This window comes from Prunus persica, chromosome G1 (genome assembly GCF_000346465.2).
Source record: "Prunus persica cultivar Lovell chromosome G1, Prunus_persica_NCBIv2, whole genome shotgun sequence".
Taxonomy (NCBI): Eukaryota; Viridiplantae; Streptophyta; class Magnoliopsida; order Rosales; family Rosaceae; genus Prunus; species Prunus persica.
The window spans coordinates 34,634,834-34,655,384 of NC_034009.1; the positions used below are offsets into that span (position 1 = coordinate 34,634,834).

At 34.6% G+C, this 20,551-nt stretch overlaps 2 protein-coding genes across 2 annotated transcripts; both read right to left on the reverse strand.

Annotated features, from left to right (window-relative positions):
* Positions 3,296–5,132, reverse strand: LOC18789083 (cytochrome P450 CYP82D47). The gene is made up of 2 exons (XM_007222561.2): positions 4,149–5,132; positions 3,296–4,066 (listed from the first exon to the last, which is right to left on the reverse strand). Exons 1-2 carry the CDS (start codon positions 5,100–5,102, stop codon positions 3,443–3,445), a joined length of 1,578 nt encoding a protein of 525 aa, XP_007222623.1. The 5' UTR covers positions 5,103–5,132; the 3' UTR covers positions 3,296–3,442.
* Positions 16,518–18,576, reverse strand: LOC18789112 (cytochrome P450 CYP82D47). The gene is made up of 2 exons (XM_007222560.2): positions 17,533–18,576; positions 16,518–17,452 (listed from the first exon to the last, which is right to left on the reverse strand). Exons 1-2 carry the CDS (start codon positions 18,484–18,486, stop codon positions 16,829–16,831), a joined length of 1,578 nt encoding a protein of 525 aa, XP_007222622.1. The 5' UTR covers positions 18,487–18,576; the 3' UTR covers positions 16,518–16,828.

The window sequence follows — 20,551 nt, forward strand, 5'->3', positions numbered from 1 at the left end:
GGGACATTTGACTACTTATCCATAACTTTGTCCAAATTAGTATTACTGCCAAAGAGCACACAGAACCGAAAGCGACATCATCACTAAATTGAGCCCAAAAATGACCAACCATTTTTTAGCATCAACATATGACATGTTCCTTATTTTGATAATGTCAAAAGAAGAGGAATTTATAAACTGGAACTATTTAGTTTAATACATTCAGAACATATATGCATATGTGCATTTTATAATATCACAGCATTTATTACTACATATAGCTAAATTCGCACTCTTAACTATTTAATTATAAAAATTAGGAGACAAGCAGGGATGGATTCAAAAATTTTCCTTCCAAGAGTCAATGTCTAAAAGGTTAAAAAATTTCTATACAAAATAGACCTATAATTTTTTTTAATATTAAAAAACCCTTAATCTATTCAAACTAACAGTAACGAACCAAAATTAAACCTCCGCGGCAACCAAAAAAAACAAAAAAACCTCAACAACTAATCAAGAAAAACATCAATATTCATCCCATAAAAATAACACGATAAATTATCATTCATATATAATTCATTAAGAAAACAACATTACAAAACACATATTAAATCAATCCACCATATTTTTATTAACTATATTAACCAATCCACAAAAACAAAAACCTTATATTAAAATGCACAAAGATTCAACTCCTAAAGTAACAACTTTAAACATATCAACCTACTAAAAAGAAATATTATAAACATTGCAGGACAGTCAACAATGTAATTTATCTCGGTTACAGCTATATTGATGTAGTGAACCTTATTTATGTTTCTAATATTGAAAAAAATAAAAGCAAGACAAAAACAAATTATAAAATAGAATGAGCTAAAATTATGTAATAAAGAAAAATACATGAAAAGGAAAAAAATGTAAAATAAAAAGTAAACGCAAAGTAAAGAGCAAAAGGAACAAAGACAAAAATATATACAAAAAGAAAAATTTGAAATGAAAAAGAAGAGAAAAAGCAAGATTGGGAAAGAGAAAAAAAGAAGAAGATAAAAACAAATTGAAAACATAATAGCGTATTGGGTTTGAAATGTCCAATGTATTGGGGATTGTGGGCTTTATCGGGTAGCAGCTTCATTGCTTGCCGTTGCCCCTTTTTATTTTAATATGTTTAAAAAATAAAAAATAAAAACTTAAATGAAACGGTGTCGTTTGTAGGTGAATCAAAAGAAGAAAAAAAGGAAGCACTCTGTGTGCAATGCTGTTTGCTGCGCTGAAGTTGAAGTTGTTGTAACCTTTTGAGGCATTTCCTCGAACAGATGGCGGGCATGAATTGCCCAGCCATCCAGCCATTGCAAGGGTCAATTTTTCTTCCTCTAGTGGCGGATTCCGGAGTTGCAAGGGTCAATTGACCATCCTTGTTCTTCTGTGGATCCGTCTCTGGAGACAAGCGTGGTTTGACGAGGACAGAAAGAGGGGTCAGTTTCATGTTCGTAAGTCCAATACTTCCAGTCATATCAATTGGTGCGTTTTCTTAAGTCGTGACATCAAACGAATGAAGAAAACTAGCCAAAGTTCCTATAATACCCTTGATTATATTTTTAATGTGATTTGTTTAAGAAAGGCCAAAAGTCACTTTTGGTCCCTATAGTTTGGCACTTCAACTACTTTTGACCATGTAGTTTCAATTCCATCAATTTTGCCATTGTAGTTTCGTATTTGTAGCAATTCAAGGACATGTTATTATTCTTGTCAATTTCTTTAACGATGCAAGGGGCAATTTCGTCAACCCAAAACCCTTGAGCGTAAAAGCTTGTCTGAAAATCTCCCAATTTCATATTAGGACTCGAAATTCAACCACTAATCCCAATTTTTGAAGAACCTTAAACCCAAATGACCAATTTAAAGCCCTAATATGAAATTAGAGAAGTTTTAGACGAGCTTTTGTGTTCAAAGATTTTGGGTTGACGAAATTGCCCTTTGCAGCGTCAAAGAAATTGACAGAAATACTAACTTGTCCTTGAATTGCTACAAATACGAAACTATATGGTCAAAAATGGTTGAAGTGCCAAATTACAAGGACCAAAAGTGACTTTTAGCCTTTAAGAAATTAACTGCAATTCAATGCCGATTAATTGTGTTTCGATTTTGTATAGATTCCAAAGATTTAATGGGTCAGTTTTTTCCTTATTTAAAAAAAGTAATTAAAACTTGGTGTAATGACTGTCATATGGTTTGAATATACTCATTGTTTCTATAAAAAACACAAGAATATATTCGTTTTTTTTATTTTTTTCAAATTTGACTTCTTGATCATTTCATATTTTAATTTTCAAATTGATAGCTTATTTATACCAATTTCCAAATTCAATAGTTGTTATGGTTTGAAATTAATTTGTTCAAAGGGAAATAACATGTTATTCTTTATTTGACCCCGTGTTTAGGTACATCAATTTACCTACATTTTTTCTTAGCAACCTATGCCTCTAGGTAGGTAAATTAATATACAACCAACTAAGGTGGTACAATTTTTTTTAGCTACCTATGCCTCTAGGTAGGTAAATTAATATACAACAAACTAAGATAAATCCTTAGCAAAAAAAAAAAAAAAAAAAACTACGGGTAAATAATTTACCTGTAAGCATTTATAGGTATTTTTACCTATGGGTAAATAATGTACCTATATCTTCTATAAATTATTGTGTACCTATTTTTAATTTGTGAAAAATGTATGAAAATTTCAATTACAAAGTAACTGGCCTAGTTTTTTTTTTTTTTTTTTTTTAAATTTGGTAAATAATATACCTATATTTTTATACGTATATATTTATATTTATATTTTTCATAGGTACATTACTGGATATGTAAGTTACATATATAATTTTTTTGGTTTACAATTTTAAGGGGCAATATGTTAGAGAGAATGGCAACCAAAAGAAATGGGGTGATTGATATGCTATTAATAAGGAGTATAAATTACACTTATTTCAGTTAATGAAATGGTTGAAATAAATAAATATATATATAAAGCAAAAGTCAGAGAATGGTGAAACATTCAAAATACCAGAAAATGCCTTTGGTTAATTTAAACATTGAGAATTGAAATTATTAATTAAATAAGGATAATATGGTAAATTCACAATTTTTCATATTAAATAAAATTAAAAACAAAATCAGATAATAGGTCCTACTTTTATGGAACATAACTACTCATATTATCTTTTCTTAATTCTAAAAATAAAATAAAATAAAGAAAACCAATTGGCACATGCATGAGCGTGTGCCAAGGGGCTAGTTATAAATTAAATATGAAGTTTGGTGGCAACAATATAAAAACATAGGAATACTATGACCTCTTATATTCTACTCGGTCATTTATGTTTGAAATTAAGTTTTACACAAATTTAGAGAATGATAAGTATATGACTAAGAAATAAAAAATATAGAGACTCATATTCGACAAGCCCTTTTATCCATAAAGTTGAGAGGGCAAACGAGGATTGATGAGGACTTGAAGAGGGGTCGCCTTGACGTTTGTCAGTCCAAAGCTCTCAGTCATATCAATCGGTGCACTCGAGGGGTTGGAGATTTCAAACGCATGCACAAAACTAGCCAACGTAAATTGCACCATTTGAAGCCCAAATGCCAAGCCAGGGCATGCTCTTCTCCCACTTCCAAATGGAATTAACTCAAAGTGCAATCCCTTAACATCCACATCCCTGTGGCTGGTCAGAAACCTCTCCGGCTTGAATTCCAATGGATCGGGCCATATTCTCGGGTCGGTTTGAATCTTCCAAAGGTTCGTGATCAACCGGGTGCCCTTTGAGACATGGTAGCCGCCTATGGTGCAGTCCTCGGTGAACTCACGTGGTCCAGATAATGGTGCTGCTGGGTACAAACGCAGCGTTTCTTTCACTATGGCTTGGATGTAGACCAGCTTGCTTATATCTGACTCACTCACAACTCTCTGTCTGCCTATTTCAGTGTCCAGTTCATTTTGGGCTCTTTTAAGCACGTGAGGGTTGTTCAATAATAGTGATATTGCCCATGTTAATGTGACCATGGTGGTATCGCTAGCTCCTGAAATCATAGTCTGCAAAAGTACAATTTATTTGATTAATTATTTATATTAAGCTAAATGATATAGATTAAGCTATAGGCATATGTTTGATTACCAAGATTGTGGCTTTGTTGACTGTGTCAGCATCAAAACCGCCGAGGTCTGCACCATCAAGCACAGAAAGCATGGCGTCTATGAAGTCTTGTTCCCCTTTAGCATAACCACTTGCCCTCCTTTGCTTGTGCCCTTCAACCCACTCTCCCACAATGGCGTCCAGTTCTTTCCCAATCTTCTTCATTGCCTTCTCATGCCCACCCAAGTCCAACCACCGAAGATAAGGCACCGCATCACCCACCACAAATAGCCCCCAATAATGAAAAAACTCCCTCAATGCAGTCTGAACCCTACTTGCTTCTTTCTTCTCATCCTCATCGGCCGCAACCAAATAACGCTTTCCGGCCACCATTCTAAGAATCACGTTCAAAGTCATGTCTCCAAACCACTGCTTCAACTCCACCAAAACTCCGTCGCTATTATTGCTCTCCCTTTTCTCCTCGGTGCTCCAAGTTTTGTACAATTCTTGCAAGAAAGTTGTCACTTCAGAGACTCGAATGCGTCTGAGCAGCTCAAGCCTTCGGTTAGAGAGCAGCTCCAAGGTGGTAATCTTGCGCATCTCTCGCCAGAAGGGTCCGGAGGGTGCAAACGCAAACATGGCGCCGTTATAGCCAATGTGATCCACAACCGCGAGCTTTGGACGCGAGTTTAAGACCAAGTCATTGGTTGTGAAGCATTCTTTTGCTATCTCACTGCTGCTTATCACCAGAGATGGATGGACGCCGAGGCGGATGGTGAAGAGAGGCCCGTACTGGTCAGCCATGGCTGCCAATGTGATGTGAGGAGGTGTGGATCCTCCTAGCAAGGGAAGGTGGCCAAATATCGGCCATGCACCCTTGGCTTCGGTTGGGGCTAATTTGGCAGGTCTCCATCTGCGTGAGAAGTAATAGGAAATGATGATTATTGTAAATAAAAAAGCAGTGATGGAGTTTAGATAAGGGAGAGAATAATCCATTGAAACTAATTGGTAATTGGAAACTTAGAAAGCTAGAGAATGAAAGCCCTGTCACACATATTATATAGGCGTGATATCGATACCACCTCATGTAATTATTTTTATAGATAAAATTCTACGCTAAGGAAGTAACGCATTGATCACGTCAAAAGTAACATTATCATATGAAAAACGATGCGTTTAGTTTGTCCGCTAGTATAGCACGCTGTGAAGATTGTTCAAACTTCAACGCCACGTGGTAGACAAGTCTAATTATTGAACAATCAACCGAGTTTTTTACTTGGGGTATATCACTCTATCTACTCGGGAAGACGAGGAATGCTAATAACCTTCTCTTTAATTTTCTCTTTTGAATTTACTCTCTTCTCTTCATGACATGTGTCACTTTCTCTACACTTAAAACAATGTCATTAATACATTAGACAATGTATGTTTTGTTTTTCAAATTTACCTTTGTTAAATGCATTGGACAAACTAACTTTTATTTTTACCTTGTTAAAAAATTAAAAGAGAATTTTAAATTCTTCCACAAAATTAACGTCATATATTTTTTTTTCTGTTTGCTTTTTACCTTTTAACTTTTTTAGTTAATTAGAATGTTCATTAATTTTAAAAAAATATTTATCTGTATTTTTTTAAAATTCCATAATTTTGAAAGGTTTTATTGCAATACTTATTTTTGAAACCAAATTTTTTTTTTTTAGGGAAGTATACTTCGTTTTTATTTTTAAATATTTATTTAATTGAACTTTTAATGTTTATTTTTAAAATTTAATTGTTTAAGTTAAGTTGTAAATTGAAGGAAATATAAAGTTAATACATTTAATAAGGGTAAATTTGGGAACAAAAGATATATTGTCTAATGCATTAATGTCATTGTTTTAAGTGTAAAGAAAATGACACATGTCATGAGGAGAAGGGAGAATGTCCAAAAGAGAAGGTTAGAGAGAAGGTTGCTAGCATTCCCCCAGGAAGATACGATTTCTCTATCTCTAATTCTGAGTGACCAAAAAAGAGATAGCATAGCCTCCTGCTCACATTATTTATTAGTTCCAGTGCCGTTTTGGCCTTTTCTACTAGCTTAATTGCTGTGGTGAACGTATTCTCCATCGGCGCAATGAAATCAATATTCGTAATTTCAATACGCATGCATGGTGGATGGTGGGTCAACTTCAGGGTTGGTGCTGAGATTTTGAGGATCCTGAGTGAAATTTAAATGAGAGTCCTTAATTTAATGCAAAAATATTTATAAAAAAATTTGCCATGACTTAACACAATAAAACAATTTTTTCAATAATTAAATTAAAATTCATCATCTATTAGCATGCAATAACATTCATAAAAGTTTTAATGTTTCAATTTGAGAAAATGGAAGAGGAAGAAGACATGAGCTTTTTTTGTTTCATTTTGAATGGGTGAAAACATACAGTCCAGATTCTTTTGTTTGATTGAAGAAAGCTTGTACATATTGCTTTCCTCTTCTTTGACGTGTTTCCTTTTTCTTTTTCTTTTTTCTGTTGTTAACAATAATAATAATAATAATAAGTAGAAATGTAAAAGTACAACTACTGCATGACACAACATGGACTTGAACCCAACTCGCCTACTAAAATCAAGGGTATGAATTTCAACTCAACCAAATACCAGGGGCAGAGCCACACTGGGACCCGTGTGGTCCCGAGCCCCCACTTAAGTTTTTATATATTTTAAAAGTAATATACTGTTATGTATTTCTATATGTATATTATTTTAAATACTTTATGTTTTGATATATACCCATATGTGTTGTGGTGGATCTATTAAGGCATAATGAGGTACTTCAAATTGCCCATTTGCTTAATTGGTGGTGGTGCACTCCAAGTGTATAGATTACCTTGTTTCCGTTTTTAGCATTTAAGTAAATGTCTTTGTCCTTTTACTTTCATTTATTTTTATATTACTCCATATTTGGATTCAAATAAAAATACTAAATCAAATTCCCACCAAATCAAAATATGAAAAATTGATTTTAGTGCAAAATACGATTTTGGTTAAAAATGATGGCTCATTAAGTCAATATATACTTTATACTAAAATCCCATAAAATCAAGTTTTCTTATTTGATGTGTAAGGAATAAAAGCCACCAAAAATTATCTTGAGAAAAAATGATTATTTCAAAAAACTATTTTTCATACTTAGTCAATATTTTTACATAAAACATTTTTTTTCATGTATGCTATGAATACATGAAGGGACCTAAGGTTTTTTTTAGTTTGTGAAATTTTGATTTTTTCTTTCCATTGGATTTAATGGGGGGAAAAGCTTTAAAGATATTTGCTAAATCGCTACTCTTTGTCTATCTCTTACAATTTTTCTTGCTTAAAATGTATTTGTCTATCCCTTTGTCGAGGACAATTATGATTGTAACCAATAAGCAATATAATTCTTGACATAGTGATATATATATATATATACTATTTTTCGTATGCATTGTGAGTTTGAACTTTTGATTCTTTATAATTTGTAAGATATCCCCACACACATGAAATTCTGGTTTCGTCACTGCCAAATACACAGTTTGTGTTACTTTTTTGCACGCTCAAGTATATATATAATACCTATAATATTAATATACATAATATACACGTAAAATTTTTTTAGAGTTCTTAAAAATTAGAAGCCTTATGCGGTGACACCACTTGCACACTCTCAGAGCTGCCCTGCCTCACATGAAAAACTATGTATTTGATTTGTTTGCTGCGGTTGAAAATTCAATTCTTATCCCAGCTTAACATTTGTCCACGTCATTTTGCAGATTTATATCTCCAATGGGCGGGGTTGCCTTGTTATATTGGTTTGTATCCAGAAGCCTCACACATATGAAATGATTAATCATCTTTTGTTCCGATTTCAAACCCAAAGTAAGTTGCATGACTTGAAAAGCGAGAGAGATTCCTGGTCATATCATTGTATTTGTTATACTTGGAAGGATCCTAATGTCATTAATTTTGACTCACCTGCTTCATTTCCATTTTGCAACTTAATTTTATTGGTTCAACTTATCGGCAGCAAAAAGATGATTTTCACTGGTTAAAGAGGCGATGTCTGCTTCCCAACTTTTCCTGCTTCATTTCCATACGCATGCACGGTGATGGTAAATTGGTAATGGAGGGTGGTGGGCAGCCTCACATGAAAAACTATGTATCTAATTTGTTTGCTACTGCTACGAGACACAGACCATTGCTCAAAAATCGACAAATTTATTTCCCGTACGTAACTTCTAGTAGACTATTCCTTTCCAAGAATAGCATTTGTCCATCTCATTTTGTAGATTTATATCAAAAGGTTGGACCATCAAGTAAGATAAGATTATACACATGTATGATGTTTATACCATGTTGATAAGTGCATTATTTTATATATTTTAATACCTCTTATATTTGATTTTTGTAGCAAAAGTTAATTAAAAAGAGCATTATTAACTTTCTTTCTTTATTTTCAGCTATTCTGCGTTCTTAGAAGGATTTCAACTGAAAATCGACATTTTCAATTTTTCCTAGTGGGTGTGATATATGCTTGGAAAGCTTAGAGATCAAGCTTCGTTTCTCATATTTTTCCAGAATTTTCTAGGAAGTAGAACGACCCAAAAATGTGTGTGCAAGTTGGCTGACGTGTTTCCACGTCAAATAAGGATTCTTTCCTAGTTTGTTTCCTTAATTATTTAGGAATTTGTTTTGCTTTAGGAGAGTTTTTCCGGCCTTTTTAGATTAGGGTTTAGTTGTTTTAAACTATGTAAAGTCACTCTAATCTTTTCTACCATAGACCCATATTTCACTACACCCACAAATATATCAAAGAGAGAGCCAAGAGTTGCTGCCACAATGCTTTTGGAGCTTACGAAGGTGTTGCTGTGGAGAATCCAGAGATCAAATTCATCTACCAAATCGGTTTTATGACAACAATTCTCTTGTTTATCTTTTCTTTTGTCATGAACTAATTTCTCGTCCTAGGGCTACAATGTAGCCTAACCATGAATATTTAATTTTTATAGTTATATTAATTTCTTATTACTATTCCATGTTAAGTATTTGTTACTGTTCTTAATTCCTTAAATATCTAGCTAATATTTAATTGATGATCCAAACGGAGACCGAGATGAGATGTTTGGTGTTTGCTTCTTGTAACAAATACTATGTCTTGAATGAGTGCCTGAGAGGGACTAACATGACTCATGCAGTTTTCTTACAGGTTCTCATAGAACTTAATGGGTTCTTGATTTTCTAAATTCGTTGCTCTAGAAAGAATAGGTTGTTAATTAAGGATACTTTTGCTTGAGCCCGAGAGGGGATAGCGAGTTAATTAGGAGAAACCAACTGTCAACATGGTTAGTAACTAAGGTTAATTGGCAATAAGAATTAAGTGGAATTGGTTATGGTGAAATTTGATGCTCTAGTGTCTCATCAAACTTGATATTCCATCGTTAATTAAATTGTTATTTTTCATAACAGTTTTAGTTTAATTAAATCAATCAATCTTCCTAATTAACTGTTTAAATAAACTTCTGCATTAATCATGATTGATACTCAAAGAGAAATTACAGTCTTCGTGGGAATGACACTTCACTTATCTTTATATTACTTTTTTGGATTGTATGCTTGCAATAATTTCACAACAAGTTTTTGGCATCTCTGCCAGGGACTGTTTTATTTTATATTAATATCAATATATTTTAATTCGGAGTTTAATTTGATTTTTTCTTTTTTCTTTTCAAGCATATTGTATTTTTCCGACACCCTCATCTATGGCGGATGAAGCTAACAGAGCAATGAGGGAATTTGCCATCCCAATGGCAACTCCCTTAATGATCTGACGTCCTGCTATAGCGGCCAACAATTTTGATATTAAACCTTCCATGATCACCATGCTGCAAAGTTCATCCGTATTTTGTGGTATGCTGAACGAAGATCCAAATATACATCTTGCGATATTTTTGGAGATTTGTAATGCATAAGTTCAATAGGGTAACTGATGATGCAGTTCGTTTAAGGCTATTCCCTTTCTCCTTAAAGGATAAAGCCAAACTTTGGTTACTGTCAGAACCACAAGATTCCATCCGTTCTTGGGATGATTTATCCAAGCAATTCCTTGCTAAATTTTTTCCCTCTGGCCAAAATTGCAAAATTCCAACAAGATATTATGTCGTTCGTTCAGTATGATAAGTAGCCTCTCTATGAAGCATGGGAACGATTCAAAGATTTATTGCGTAAGTGTCCTTACCATGAGCTACCAAGCTGAATTCAAGTTCAGACTTTTTACAATGGGTTGAGTCAAACAAGTAGGACATTAGTTGATGCAGCAGCTAGAGGTGCTTTAATGGCAAAAAGGGATACCAAAGCATTCAAACTATTGGAGACCCTGGCTTCCAACAGTTACCAATAGCGGAGTGAAATGGTGCATCTGAAGCCAGCTAGGGTCTTGGTCTTGGAAATCAATGCTATGGCTTTGTTAACAACACAAATTTCTAACCTTACAAGAAACAAAAGTTGAATCTTTGAGTGTTAATGCTGTGAACACTAATACTAATTTTGGTTGCGATTTGTGCAGACCCTCATCCAAATTCTGAGTGCACTACATGGAACCCATTCGAGTCCTCTGAGCAAGTACATCAAGTTGTAGAGTTTAATCGACAAAGGAATGATCATTATTCCAACACATACAACCCCGGTTGACAAACCATCCAAATTTTTCATGGAGCAATAATCAGAATGTGCAAATACCACCACCTGGCTTTCCGCCTCAAGAGAAGAAAATAAATTTGGTAGATGGGCTTACTCAGTTGACTATGTCTACCACCCAATTTATGACTAAAACAAAAACTCAATTTTAGAAAAAAACATGCTTCTATTCGGAATTTGGAGGTGCAAGTAGGCCAACTAGCTAATGTATTGAGTGGAAGAAATCAAGGAGTATTGTGAAGCCGACCCGAAATTAATCTAAAAAATCAAGAACAAGTAATGGCAATCACACTTCGAGAAAACAAGTGAATACAACGGTTGACTTGGAAAAAGAAAATTTAGAAATATAGGAAGAAGCTGAGAAATCCCAAAAAGAAGAAATATTATGCTGCTATGCCGACTCCTTCTCCTCAATTGAAGCCGTATATTTCACCGATCCCTTTTCCGCGAGACTGAAGAAAAATAAAATATGGGCAATCTTCTAATTTGTTGGAGACATTCAAAAAGGTATAAATCAACGTTCCATTCGCTGTAGCTTTGGAACAAATGCCAAGTTATGCAAAATTCATGAAAGACACCCTTTCCAAGAAAAGGAAATTTGGTGATCATGAGAAAATCCAACTAACTGAGGAATGCAGTGCCATCCTGCAACGGAAGCTTCCACTAAAGAAAAAAGATAGAAGAAGTTTTAAAATTCTATGCACTATTAGAAGTAATTTCTTTGAAAAAGCTTTATGTGATTTGGGTTCTTACATTAATTTACTACCTTTATTTGTTGCTAAAAAGATTAGTATTGGTGAAATTAAACCCACTATTGTTTCTTTGCAGATTGCGGACAAATCAATCACATATCCTGATGGAATTATTAAAGATGTTCTAGTAAAGGTTGATACATTCATATTTCTGGCTGATTTTCTGATTTTGGATATGGAAGAAGATACTGAGACACGTCTAATTTTGGGCAGTCCATTCTTTATTACTGGAAACTCTTATTGACGTGGAAGAAGGGTTACGAACTGTGAGAGTTGGGAATGAAAGCCAAGGGTTGCCGAACCTACCTTATACTTGGATGAAACAAAACCATACAACCTAGGAAGGAATGAGTTAGAAGAACTTCAGAATAAATCATATGAGAGTGCGAGAATTTACGAGGACCATACAAAGAAGTGGCATAACAAGCATATCAAGAATGATCATGACGATACAACCTTCAAAGTCAAAGGCTGTTGATTGAAACCACATGTGGCAGCCATATTTCTTAGGATGAGACCAACGTCCTCCTCAATAATCCCAAATAACATATTTGAAAGTTGGGCTATTGACTCTGAACTAAGCGTTTGTTGGGAGGCAACCCAACTAGGTACCTTCGTTCCTTATATTTTTAATTTTCGGTTGTGTGTTCCCCGTGTTCATTGCTTTTACTATTCTTCGTCCTTCCTTATATATATATATATATATATATATATTTTTTAAACATTGAGGACAATATTTGGTTTAGGTTTGAGGTGGGTAACATTTGTTTTTTTTGTTTTGTTTTTGTTTTTAGTCTTTTTCGAGTCATGCAAAACATTAGTGTTTATGTTTCATTGAAAATGTTTTCATCTGTAATGTATTTAAAGATTTGGCCCATGTTGCCTTCTTCAGTTTTTCGTGCAGAATCCAGCCATATAAGGCTCGTTTTCTGACTTTTTGCTTGGAAGTTACAGTTGTTTTTCTTAACAAAGGTTTGCAACTTGAATTTTTCTGCAATTATGTACTATTTTCTGTTTTTAACCTCAGTTTTCATGCAGTTTTAATATGTTTTCAGTATTTTGTCTAAAGAATAGTTGTGTGTTTGTTTGTCTATTTTCTTGGCATATAAGGCTTGTCAAAATCCGTGCAGTACTTTAAGAGATAATTGTTGAAAACTGATCTAAGATCGAAATTGAAAAGAAGCAGTTTTTTCGAAATGTGAATTCTAGTTAAAGCTATTACTTTTTCTTGCTAATAGAGATGTATATGCCATGTTTTGATCATGAATGCTTTACTAATGTGTTGCCATGAATGGTTATTGCATTATAATCTTTGCATTTCACAATACCATACTCGTAATATTTTGGTGGACAGAGTTGCTATGCTCAAATGACTATGGAATATTAGTGGAGACTATCCTTGTGAGATATTGAGCCAAAAGCCATTCTTTGAGAGGGGTTTTATTGTTTCTACTCTTAAACAATCTTCGATTTTATTCTTAATTAGATTGCTCTTATTAGGTTTGTATTGGATACTAAAGAATTTTCTTATTTTTGCAGGTACGTCGCTTCCAATTTGGATGGACCATTAGAGAGATGATGTTAGGCTATGCATGTTTTCACCCACTAAAAGACCTTTCACCCTACCCTTTTGTGTGTGTCATTAACCCCTTTGTAACCAAATACTTAACCTTTCTTTCATCACCCCTATTATCTTTTACCTATGTAACCTGTTTCTAAGCCATACCTTATAGCTTAGGATGTGCCAAAGTGATGAAAATAAGAAAGTTAATTTCTACACCAAAGAATTGGCGTGTACCAAGGTGTCTGTGTAAAATTGCAAAAAGAATACTGAAGAAAAGAAAAGAAAAGGAAAGTATTTTGCAATTTAAAAGAATAAAAGGTCAAATTAAATTACTCCAAACGGAATAGAAAAGATGCACAATTCCTGGACGCTAAGTATTACAAAATGTTCAAAAGGAGCGGACCGTGTATGTGATCATGAATAATGCTTTGGTATGTCCTAAGTTTTTGTTATTCCTTTCCTTGCTTTCTTAACTCGAGCCTAGCATTTCATTACAATCTAAGTAGAAGACCTAACTGATCTTTTGGAAATCTTGCTTCGAGGTGAGGCATGTACTCTAGTTCTTAGTATTTGATTCTTTTCATGAAACATTATTTTCAGAAATTTCCATTCTTCAAGCTAAGCATATGTGTTAAAATTTTGATGTCCATTACATAACTTCATACACATATATGACATTTGAGTGTAAGCCTAGGATTTGGAGAGAAAAATTATAGAGTGATATCCGGTGACGATTAGATTCAAGGCAAAATAATTCCATGGCGTTCGGGTGTAGTTGTATTTAAACTTTGATGTTATGACTTTTGGTATTAGACGTTACACCAAGATGCAATGTACTCAAAGTGGCATAGCTTTAGTGATGCAAATGTTTGTTTTTGTTAGCTTGTTTAAAGTGGTGCCTTTAACAACTTTGTTTTGTAGGAAAAAGTTTGTGGGTATAATGACTAGTAACCCTCAGGTGACACAACTCCTCCTACTAGGGACACCTAGAGGTTTAATAGCTTGTGGCACATGCTAAGTGCCATCGAGTTTACTTGCAAAAGTGGTTTAGTTAGTTTCTTTTTTGTTTTTGTTTTTTGTTCTAATTTTGCTCGAGGACTAGCTAAAGATAGGTTTGAGGTAGTTTGATAAGTGCATTATTTCCTATATTTTTAAATCTCTTATATTTGATTTTTGTAGGAAAAAATTAATTATTACCTTACTTTCCTTATTTTCAACTATTCTGCGCTCTTGGAAGAATTTCGCCTAAAAATCGACTTTTTGAATGAATTTTAGTGCAAGGCCAATTGGAGATGAAAGCTAAGACATTGAAGATCATTGTTTCAAAGTTTCATAATTTTCTACCAAACCACATGCTCCAAACTTGCAAGTCAAGACATCTCAAGTTGAAATCCCGTAAAAATTGCACTGCTATAGAAGATTGAAGATTTGAAGACCTTTCTAATTTTTCCTAGCGGCGTGTGATATATGTTTGAAAAAATGTGCCTTTTCCGACTAAAAAATGTGAACCATCAGAAGCATGTCACCATGATGCGTTTTATTTCCGACAGTGATAGTACCCTAAAAAAAAAGTCTCAAAATATGTCGGAAATAAATTTTTTTTTTTTTGCTGGAAACCTTGGCGCTCGTTGTATTTCGAACAAAAGTCACTGTTGTCAGAAGTGCCATGGTTACTTATTATGCCCTCGGAAATAGTTAGTTATTTCTGATGGGAACTAGTTCTTCTGGGTAATAATCAACTAGTTTCAAGGGTGCATTTTGGTATTATTAAAATAACTTGTATATTTCCGCCGAGCTACTTTTTGTCGGAAGTAAATGTACTCTATTTCCGACAAAAGGTCATGGTCGAAAATAGTTTTTTTTTCTTTTCGGAAATCAAATAAAAAATATCACCAAGAGTATGAATGTTGTCTCCGAACATGTTGTATTAATACAATAAGAAAATAAAATATCATTAAAAATTAAATATTTAAATATTATTGCCACAAATGAGTAATTGTCACATATATTACATGTACCATAAATGTTTTGAATCACTAAACAAGTCGAAAACATTTTGTGTTACTCAACATATTTAACTACTATTACATAACCATCAATTAAGTAATAAACTCATCAATTACTTAGTTAAAATGATATAACTAAGTAATTGATGCCATGAAATTTTAAATTGTTATGTTCTTATCCAATAAAATCACAGTAAATTTAGGTTTTAGCCACAAAAAAACTTTCACTTTTGAAAAAAGCCAAAACATTTTCAAAAAAGACATAAAAATCTCTCAACTTTTGAACCAAAGACATGCAAATGTAAAGGATTCCTTAAGAAATTCAAAAATAAATAAGGGTATTTTTGTCCATTTTGGCTTCTTTTAAAAAATTTCTCTCTCCTTTGGCCTTTTTCAAAATCTCCCTAAAATCACCTTAGCTCATATTTCAAATATTTATTTGTTGATACAAGCAAATATTTGAAGCGAGGGCCAAACTCAGCAAACCAAAGTATAAGCGGCAAGTTCTGAGTCTCACTCTACTCCTTTGCCTCCGCTAGAACTCCATCGTCCCCTACCAACACCGACTCCAAATTCCCATCATCCACATCTCCTCTGTCTCTATTTTGGTCAAAATAGCCAGTCTACTTGTATTTTGCCCAAAATGGAGCAAGACTTCCTATAATCAGAGCTGCCTGTGAGGTTTTGTTATCTCGCTCTTCAGACTCAAGTCGGCGGCCGTAGAGATCCCCCCTTGAGTTTCTTGAGGTCCGTATCTCCATCCCTTGTTATTACTTTTAGCTTTTGTAGCTGTTTAAATGTTTATGGCTTTAAGGATTTTTAGGTGTTTTATTTTGTAACGATGTTTTACAAGACCTCGAACTCGGATAAGTCTATCAATTCTCTCTTTGATTTATAAAGTTCGAGTAGTCGTGTGGAAATTATTTTGTGTTAAGATATGACTCATTATGCTTTGAGCAATAATCTTACCCGTTTCTGGTTTGGGGAGACCCCTGCTTTGATTCAGAATCTCTTGTTTGAGGAATGTAATCCCCTACTTTGATTAATGATTGTCCTCCTCCTTTTGAAAAAAAAAAAGTGGGAGAAGTGAGGTAAGGGTGAGGATGCACTTATAGATTTCTGGGTCTGGGTTCTGTTTTTCTTCTTTATTTTGTGTGACTTTTGTCAAAATTAAGCCCACACTAATTTTTCTGTCATTATTGTCTTGTGGATGTTCTGATTTTGCATACTATCCTTCACATATAAGAAGGCAGAAGTACGGTATACCTCTATTTGTCACTCTGTTTACCTGTATTGAACTTTAGGCAGTGGCTTACAGTGATGTGGTGCTCTTTATTGGTTTTTTTTTTTGTTCAATCTAATTACTAATCACAACAGCTACATTGTATTAGTATTAGTTCTGCATGGGAAATCAAGCAGAATATGGTTGACATGGCTGCTGATCGTGGGTGCTACATTGATTAGAGTACAGTATGAATATTCTCCGCACTTGGGCTCTAATTTAAAATAATAGCTACTTGGGCTTGATTATCTACCTGATCACCTATAATTAAGATACCAACAATACAGGGACAAACAACATTATATTGAAAAAAAGAAAAAGAAATATAACTATGAACTATAATTTAGGATAGCAACGTTGACAGTAAATACATCCATTAATTAAATAAAAATCCTTGTTTTATCATTTTATCCATAAAGTTGAGAGGGCAAACGAGGTTTGATGAGAACTTGAAGAGGGGTCGCCTTGATGTTTGTCAGTCCAAAGCTCTCAGTCATATCAATCGGTGAATTCGAGGGGTTGGAGATATCAAACGCATGCACAAAACTAGCCAACGTAAATTGCACCATTTGAAGGGCAAATGCCAAGCCAGGGCATGCTCTTCTCCCACTTCCAAATGGAATTAACTCAAAGTGCAATCCCTTAACATCAACATCCCTGTGGCTGGTCAGAAACCTCTCCGGCTTGAATTCCAATGGATCGGGCCATATTCTCGGGTCGGTTTGAATCTTCCAAAGGTTCGTGATCAACCGGGTGCCCTTTGAGACATGGTAGCCGCCTATGGTGCAGTCCTTGGTGAACTCTCGTGGTCCAGATAATGGTGCTGCTGGGTACAAACGCAGCGTTTCTTTCACTATGGCTTGGATGTAGACCAGCTTGCTTATATCTGACTCACTCACAACTCTTTGTCTGCCTATTTCAGTGTCCAGTTCGTTTTGGGCGCTTTTAAGCACGTGAGGGTTGTTCAATAATAGTGATATTGCCCATATTAATGTGACCATGGTGGTATCGCTACCTCCTGCAATCATATTCTGCGAAAGTACAATTTATTTGATTAATTATTTATATAAAGCTAAATTATATAGATTAAGCTAGGCATATGTTTGATTACCAAGCTTGTGGCTTTGTTGACTGTGTCAGCATCAAAACCGCCAAGGTCTGCACCATCAAGCACAGAAAGCATGGCGTCTATGAAGTCTGGTTCCCCTTTAGCATCACCTCTTGCCCTCCTTCTCTTGTGCTCTTCAACCCACCCTCCAACGATGGCGTCCAGTTCTTTCGCAATCCTCTTCATCGCCTTCTCATGCCCACCCAAGTCCAACCACCGAAGATAAGGTACCGCATCACCCACCACAAACAGCCCCACATAATAAAAAAACTCCTTCAATGCACTCTGAACCCTACGTGCTTCTGTCTTCTCATCCTCATCCGCCGCAACCGAATAACGCTTTCCAGCCACCATTCTAAGAATCACGTTCAAGGTCATGTCCCCAAACCACTGCTTCAGCTCCACCAAAACTCCGTCGCTATTATTGCTCTCCCTTTTCTCCGCGGTACTCCAAGTTTTGAACAATTCTTGCAAGAAAGTTGTCACTTCAGAGACTCGAATGTGTCTGAGCAGCTCAAGCCTTCGGTTGGAGAGCAGCTCCAAGGTGGTAATCTTGCGCATCTCTCGCCAGAAGGGTCCGGAGGGTGCAAACCCAAACATGGCGCAGTTATAGCCAATGTGATCCACAACCGCGAGCTTTGGACGCGAGTTTAAGACCAAGTCATTGGTTGTGAAGCATTCTTTTGCGATCTCACTGCTGCTTATCACGAGAGATGGATAGACGCCGAGTCGGATGGTGAAGAGAGGCCCGTACTTGTCAGCCATGGCTGCCAATTTGATGTGAGGAGGTGTGGATCCTCCTAGCAAGGGAAGGTGGCCAAATATCGGCCATGCACCCTTGGCTTCAGTTGGGACTAATTTGGCAGGTCTCCATCTGCGTGAGAAGTAATAGGAAACGATGATTATTGTAAATAAAAAAGCAGTGATGGAGTTTACATAAGGGAGAGAATAATCCATTGAAACTAATTGGTAATTGGAAACTTAGAAAGCTAGAGAATGAAAGCCCTGTCACCATATTATATAGGCGTGATATCTATGCTCGTATATATCGATACACCTCATGAGGATAGTACAGAATATTATTATTATAGATAAAATTCTACGCTAAGAAAGTAATGCATGGTGATGGTGATGATGGAAATGGCGGATTCAGAAATGTTTTAGCGGAAGTGCAAATATTGATTAAGTATGAAAAATGATTTTTTAGACTAATTATTTTTTCAAGATAATTTTTGGCGTTTTTTATTCCTTATACATTAAATAAGAAAACTTGATTTTATGGGATTTTAATATGAAGTACATATTGACTTAATGAGCCATTATTTTTAGCCTAAATTGTACTTTGCACTAAAAACGAAATTTCATATTTTGATTTGGTGGGAATTTGATTTTATAGTATTTTTATTTGAATCTAAATGAGGGGTACTTCTTTATTTATATTGTAAACTTAAATAAATATAGTAATATAAAAATAAATAAAAGTAAAAAGACGAAGATATTTACTTAAATATAAAAATAAGGTAATCTATACATCAGTTAAGCAAAATGACAATTTGAAGTACCTACAATAATTTTTCCGATAAAAAAGGATACAATTATATCTTCGCTTTACTAGGTCCGTCAGCGGTGATGTGATGGAGGGTGGTGGGGCAGCCTCACATGAAAAACTGTGTATCTATTTTGTTTGCTATGGCTACGAGACACAGACCATGGTGCTAAGCAGGACAAAGATGAGAGAGTTAGTCAAATTATATAATGAAAGGGTGACGTATGCATTTCAGGCGGCTCAAGGTAATTCTGCAAAGTGAGCTAAGCTTCAAATTTCCACAGCGGATCATCCGCACGCCCCGCAGCCACATCTGAAAAACCATGCGTTTAGTTTGTCCGCTAGTATACTGTGAAGATTATTCAAACTTCAACGCCACGTGGTAGAAAAGTCTAATTATTGAACAATCAACCGAGTTTTTTTATTGGGATAAATCTCTCTATCTACTCGGGAAAATATTTTTTGGGATAAAAAAACGTTCTGTGGATGTTACTTTCCACATTTGTAGGTATGCATCTCAATCTCAAAGACTAGAGCTTAATCCACTATGACAATTTGATGAACTTAATATTAATTATATCAAATGGTTGGACCTTAATTTTCATCAGGTAATAATTAAGATAGGATTTCCTTATCTCTGATTCTGAGCATTGTCTTATTATTGGTTTGTATCCAGAAGTCTCACATATCCATTAAGTCAATATACTTTATACAAATCCATAAAATTAAGTTTTTTTATTTGATGTGTAAGGAATAAAAGCTAGTAAAAATTATTTTGAGAAAATAATTATTTCGATAAACCATTTTTCATACTTAGTCAATATTTTTATATAAAACATTTTTTTATGTATGATATGAATGCATAAAGGGACCTAAGGTTTTTTTAGTATGTGAAATTTTGATTTTTTCTTTCTAATGGTTTAATGGGGAAAAAAACTTTAAAGATATTTGTTAAATCGCTACTCTTTGTCTATCCCTTCATCGAGAACAATTATGATTGCAACCAATAAGCAATATAATTCTTGACATATGTGATATATATATATATACTATTTTTCGTATGTATTGTGAGTTTGAACTTTTGATTATTTATAATTTGTAAGAGACCCTTACACACATGAAATCCTGGCTTCGCCACTTCTAAATACACACTTTGTGTTACTTTTATGCACACTCATGTACTACCTATGATATTAATATACATAATATATACTTAAAAAAAATGGGAGGCCCTTAAAAATTAGGGACCCTGTGCGGTGGCACCATTTGCACACCCTCAGAGCCGACCCTGCCTCACATGAAAAACTATGTATTTGATTTGTTTGCTGCGGTTGAAAATTCAATTCTTATCCCAGCTTAACATTTGTCCATGTCATTTTGCAGATCTATATCTCCAATGGGCGGGGTTGCCTTGTTATATTGGTTTGTATCCAAAAGCCTCACACATATGAAATGATTAATCATATGGGCGGGGTT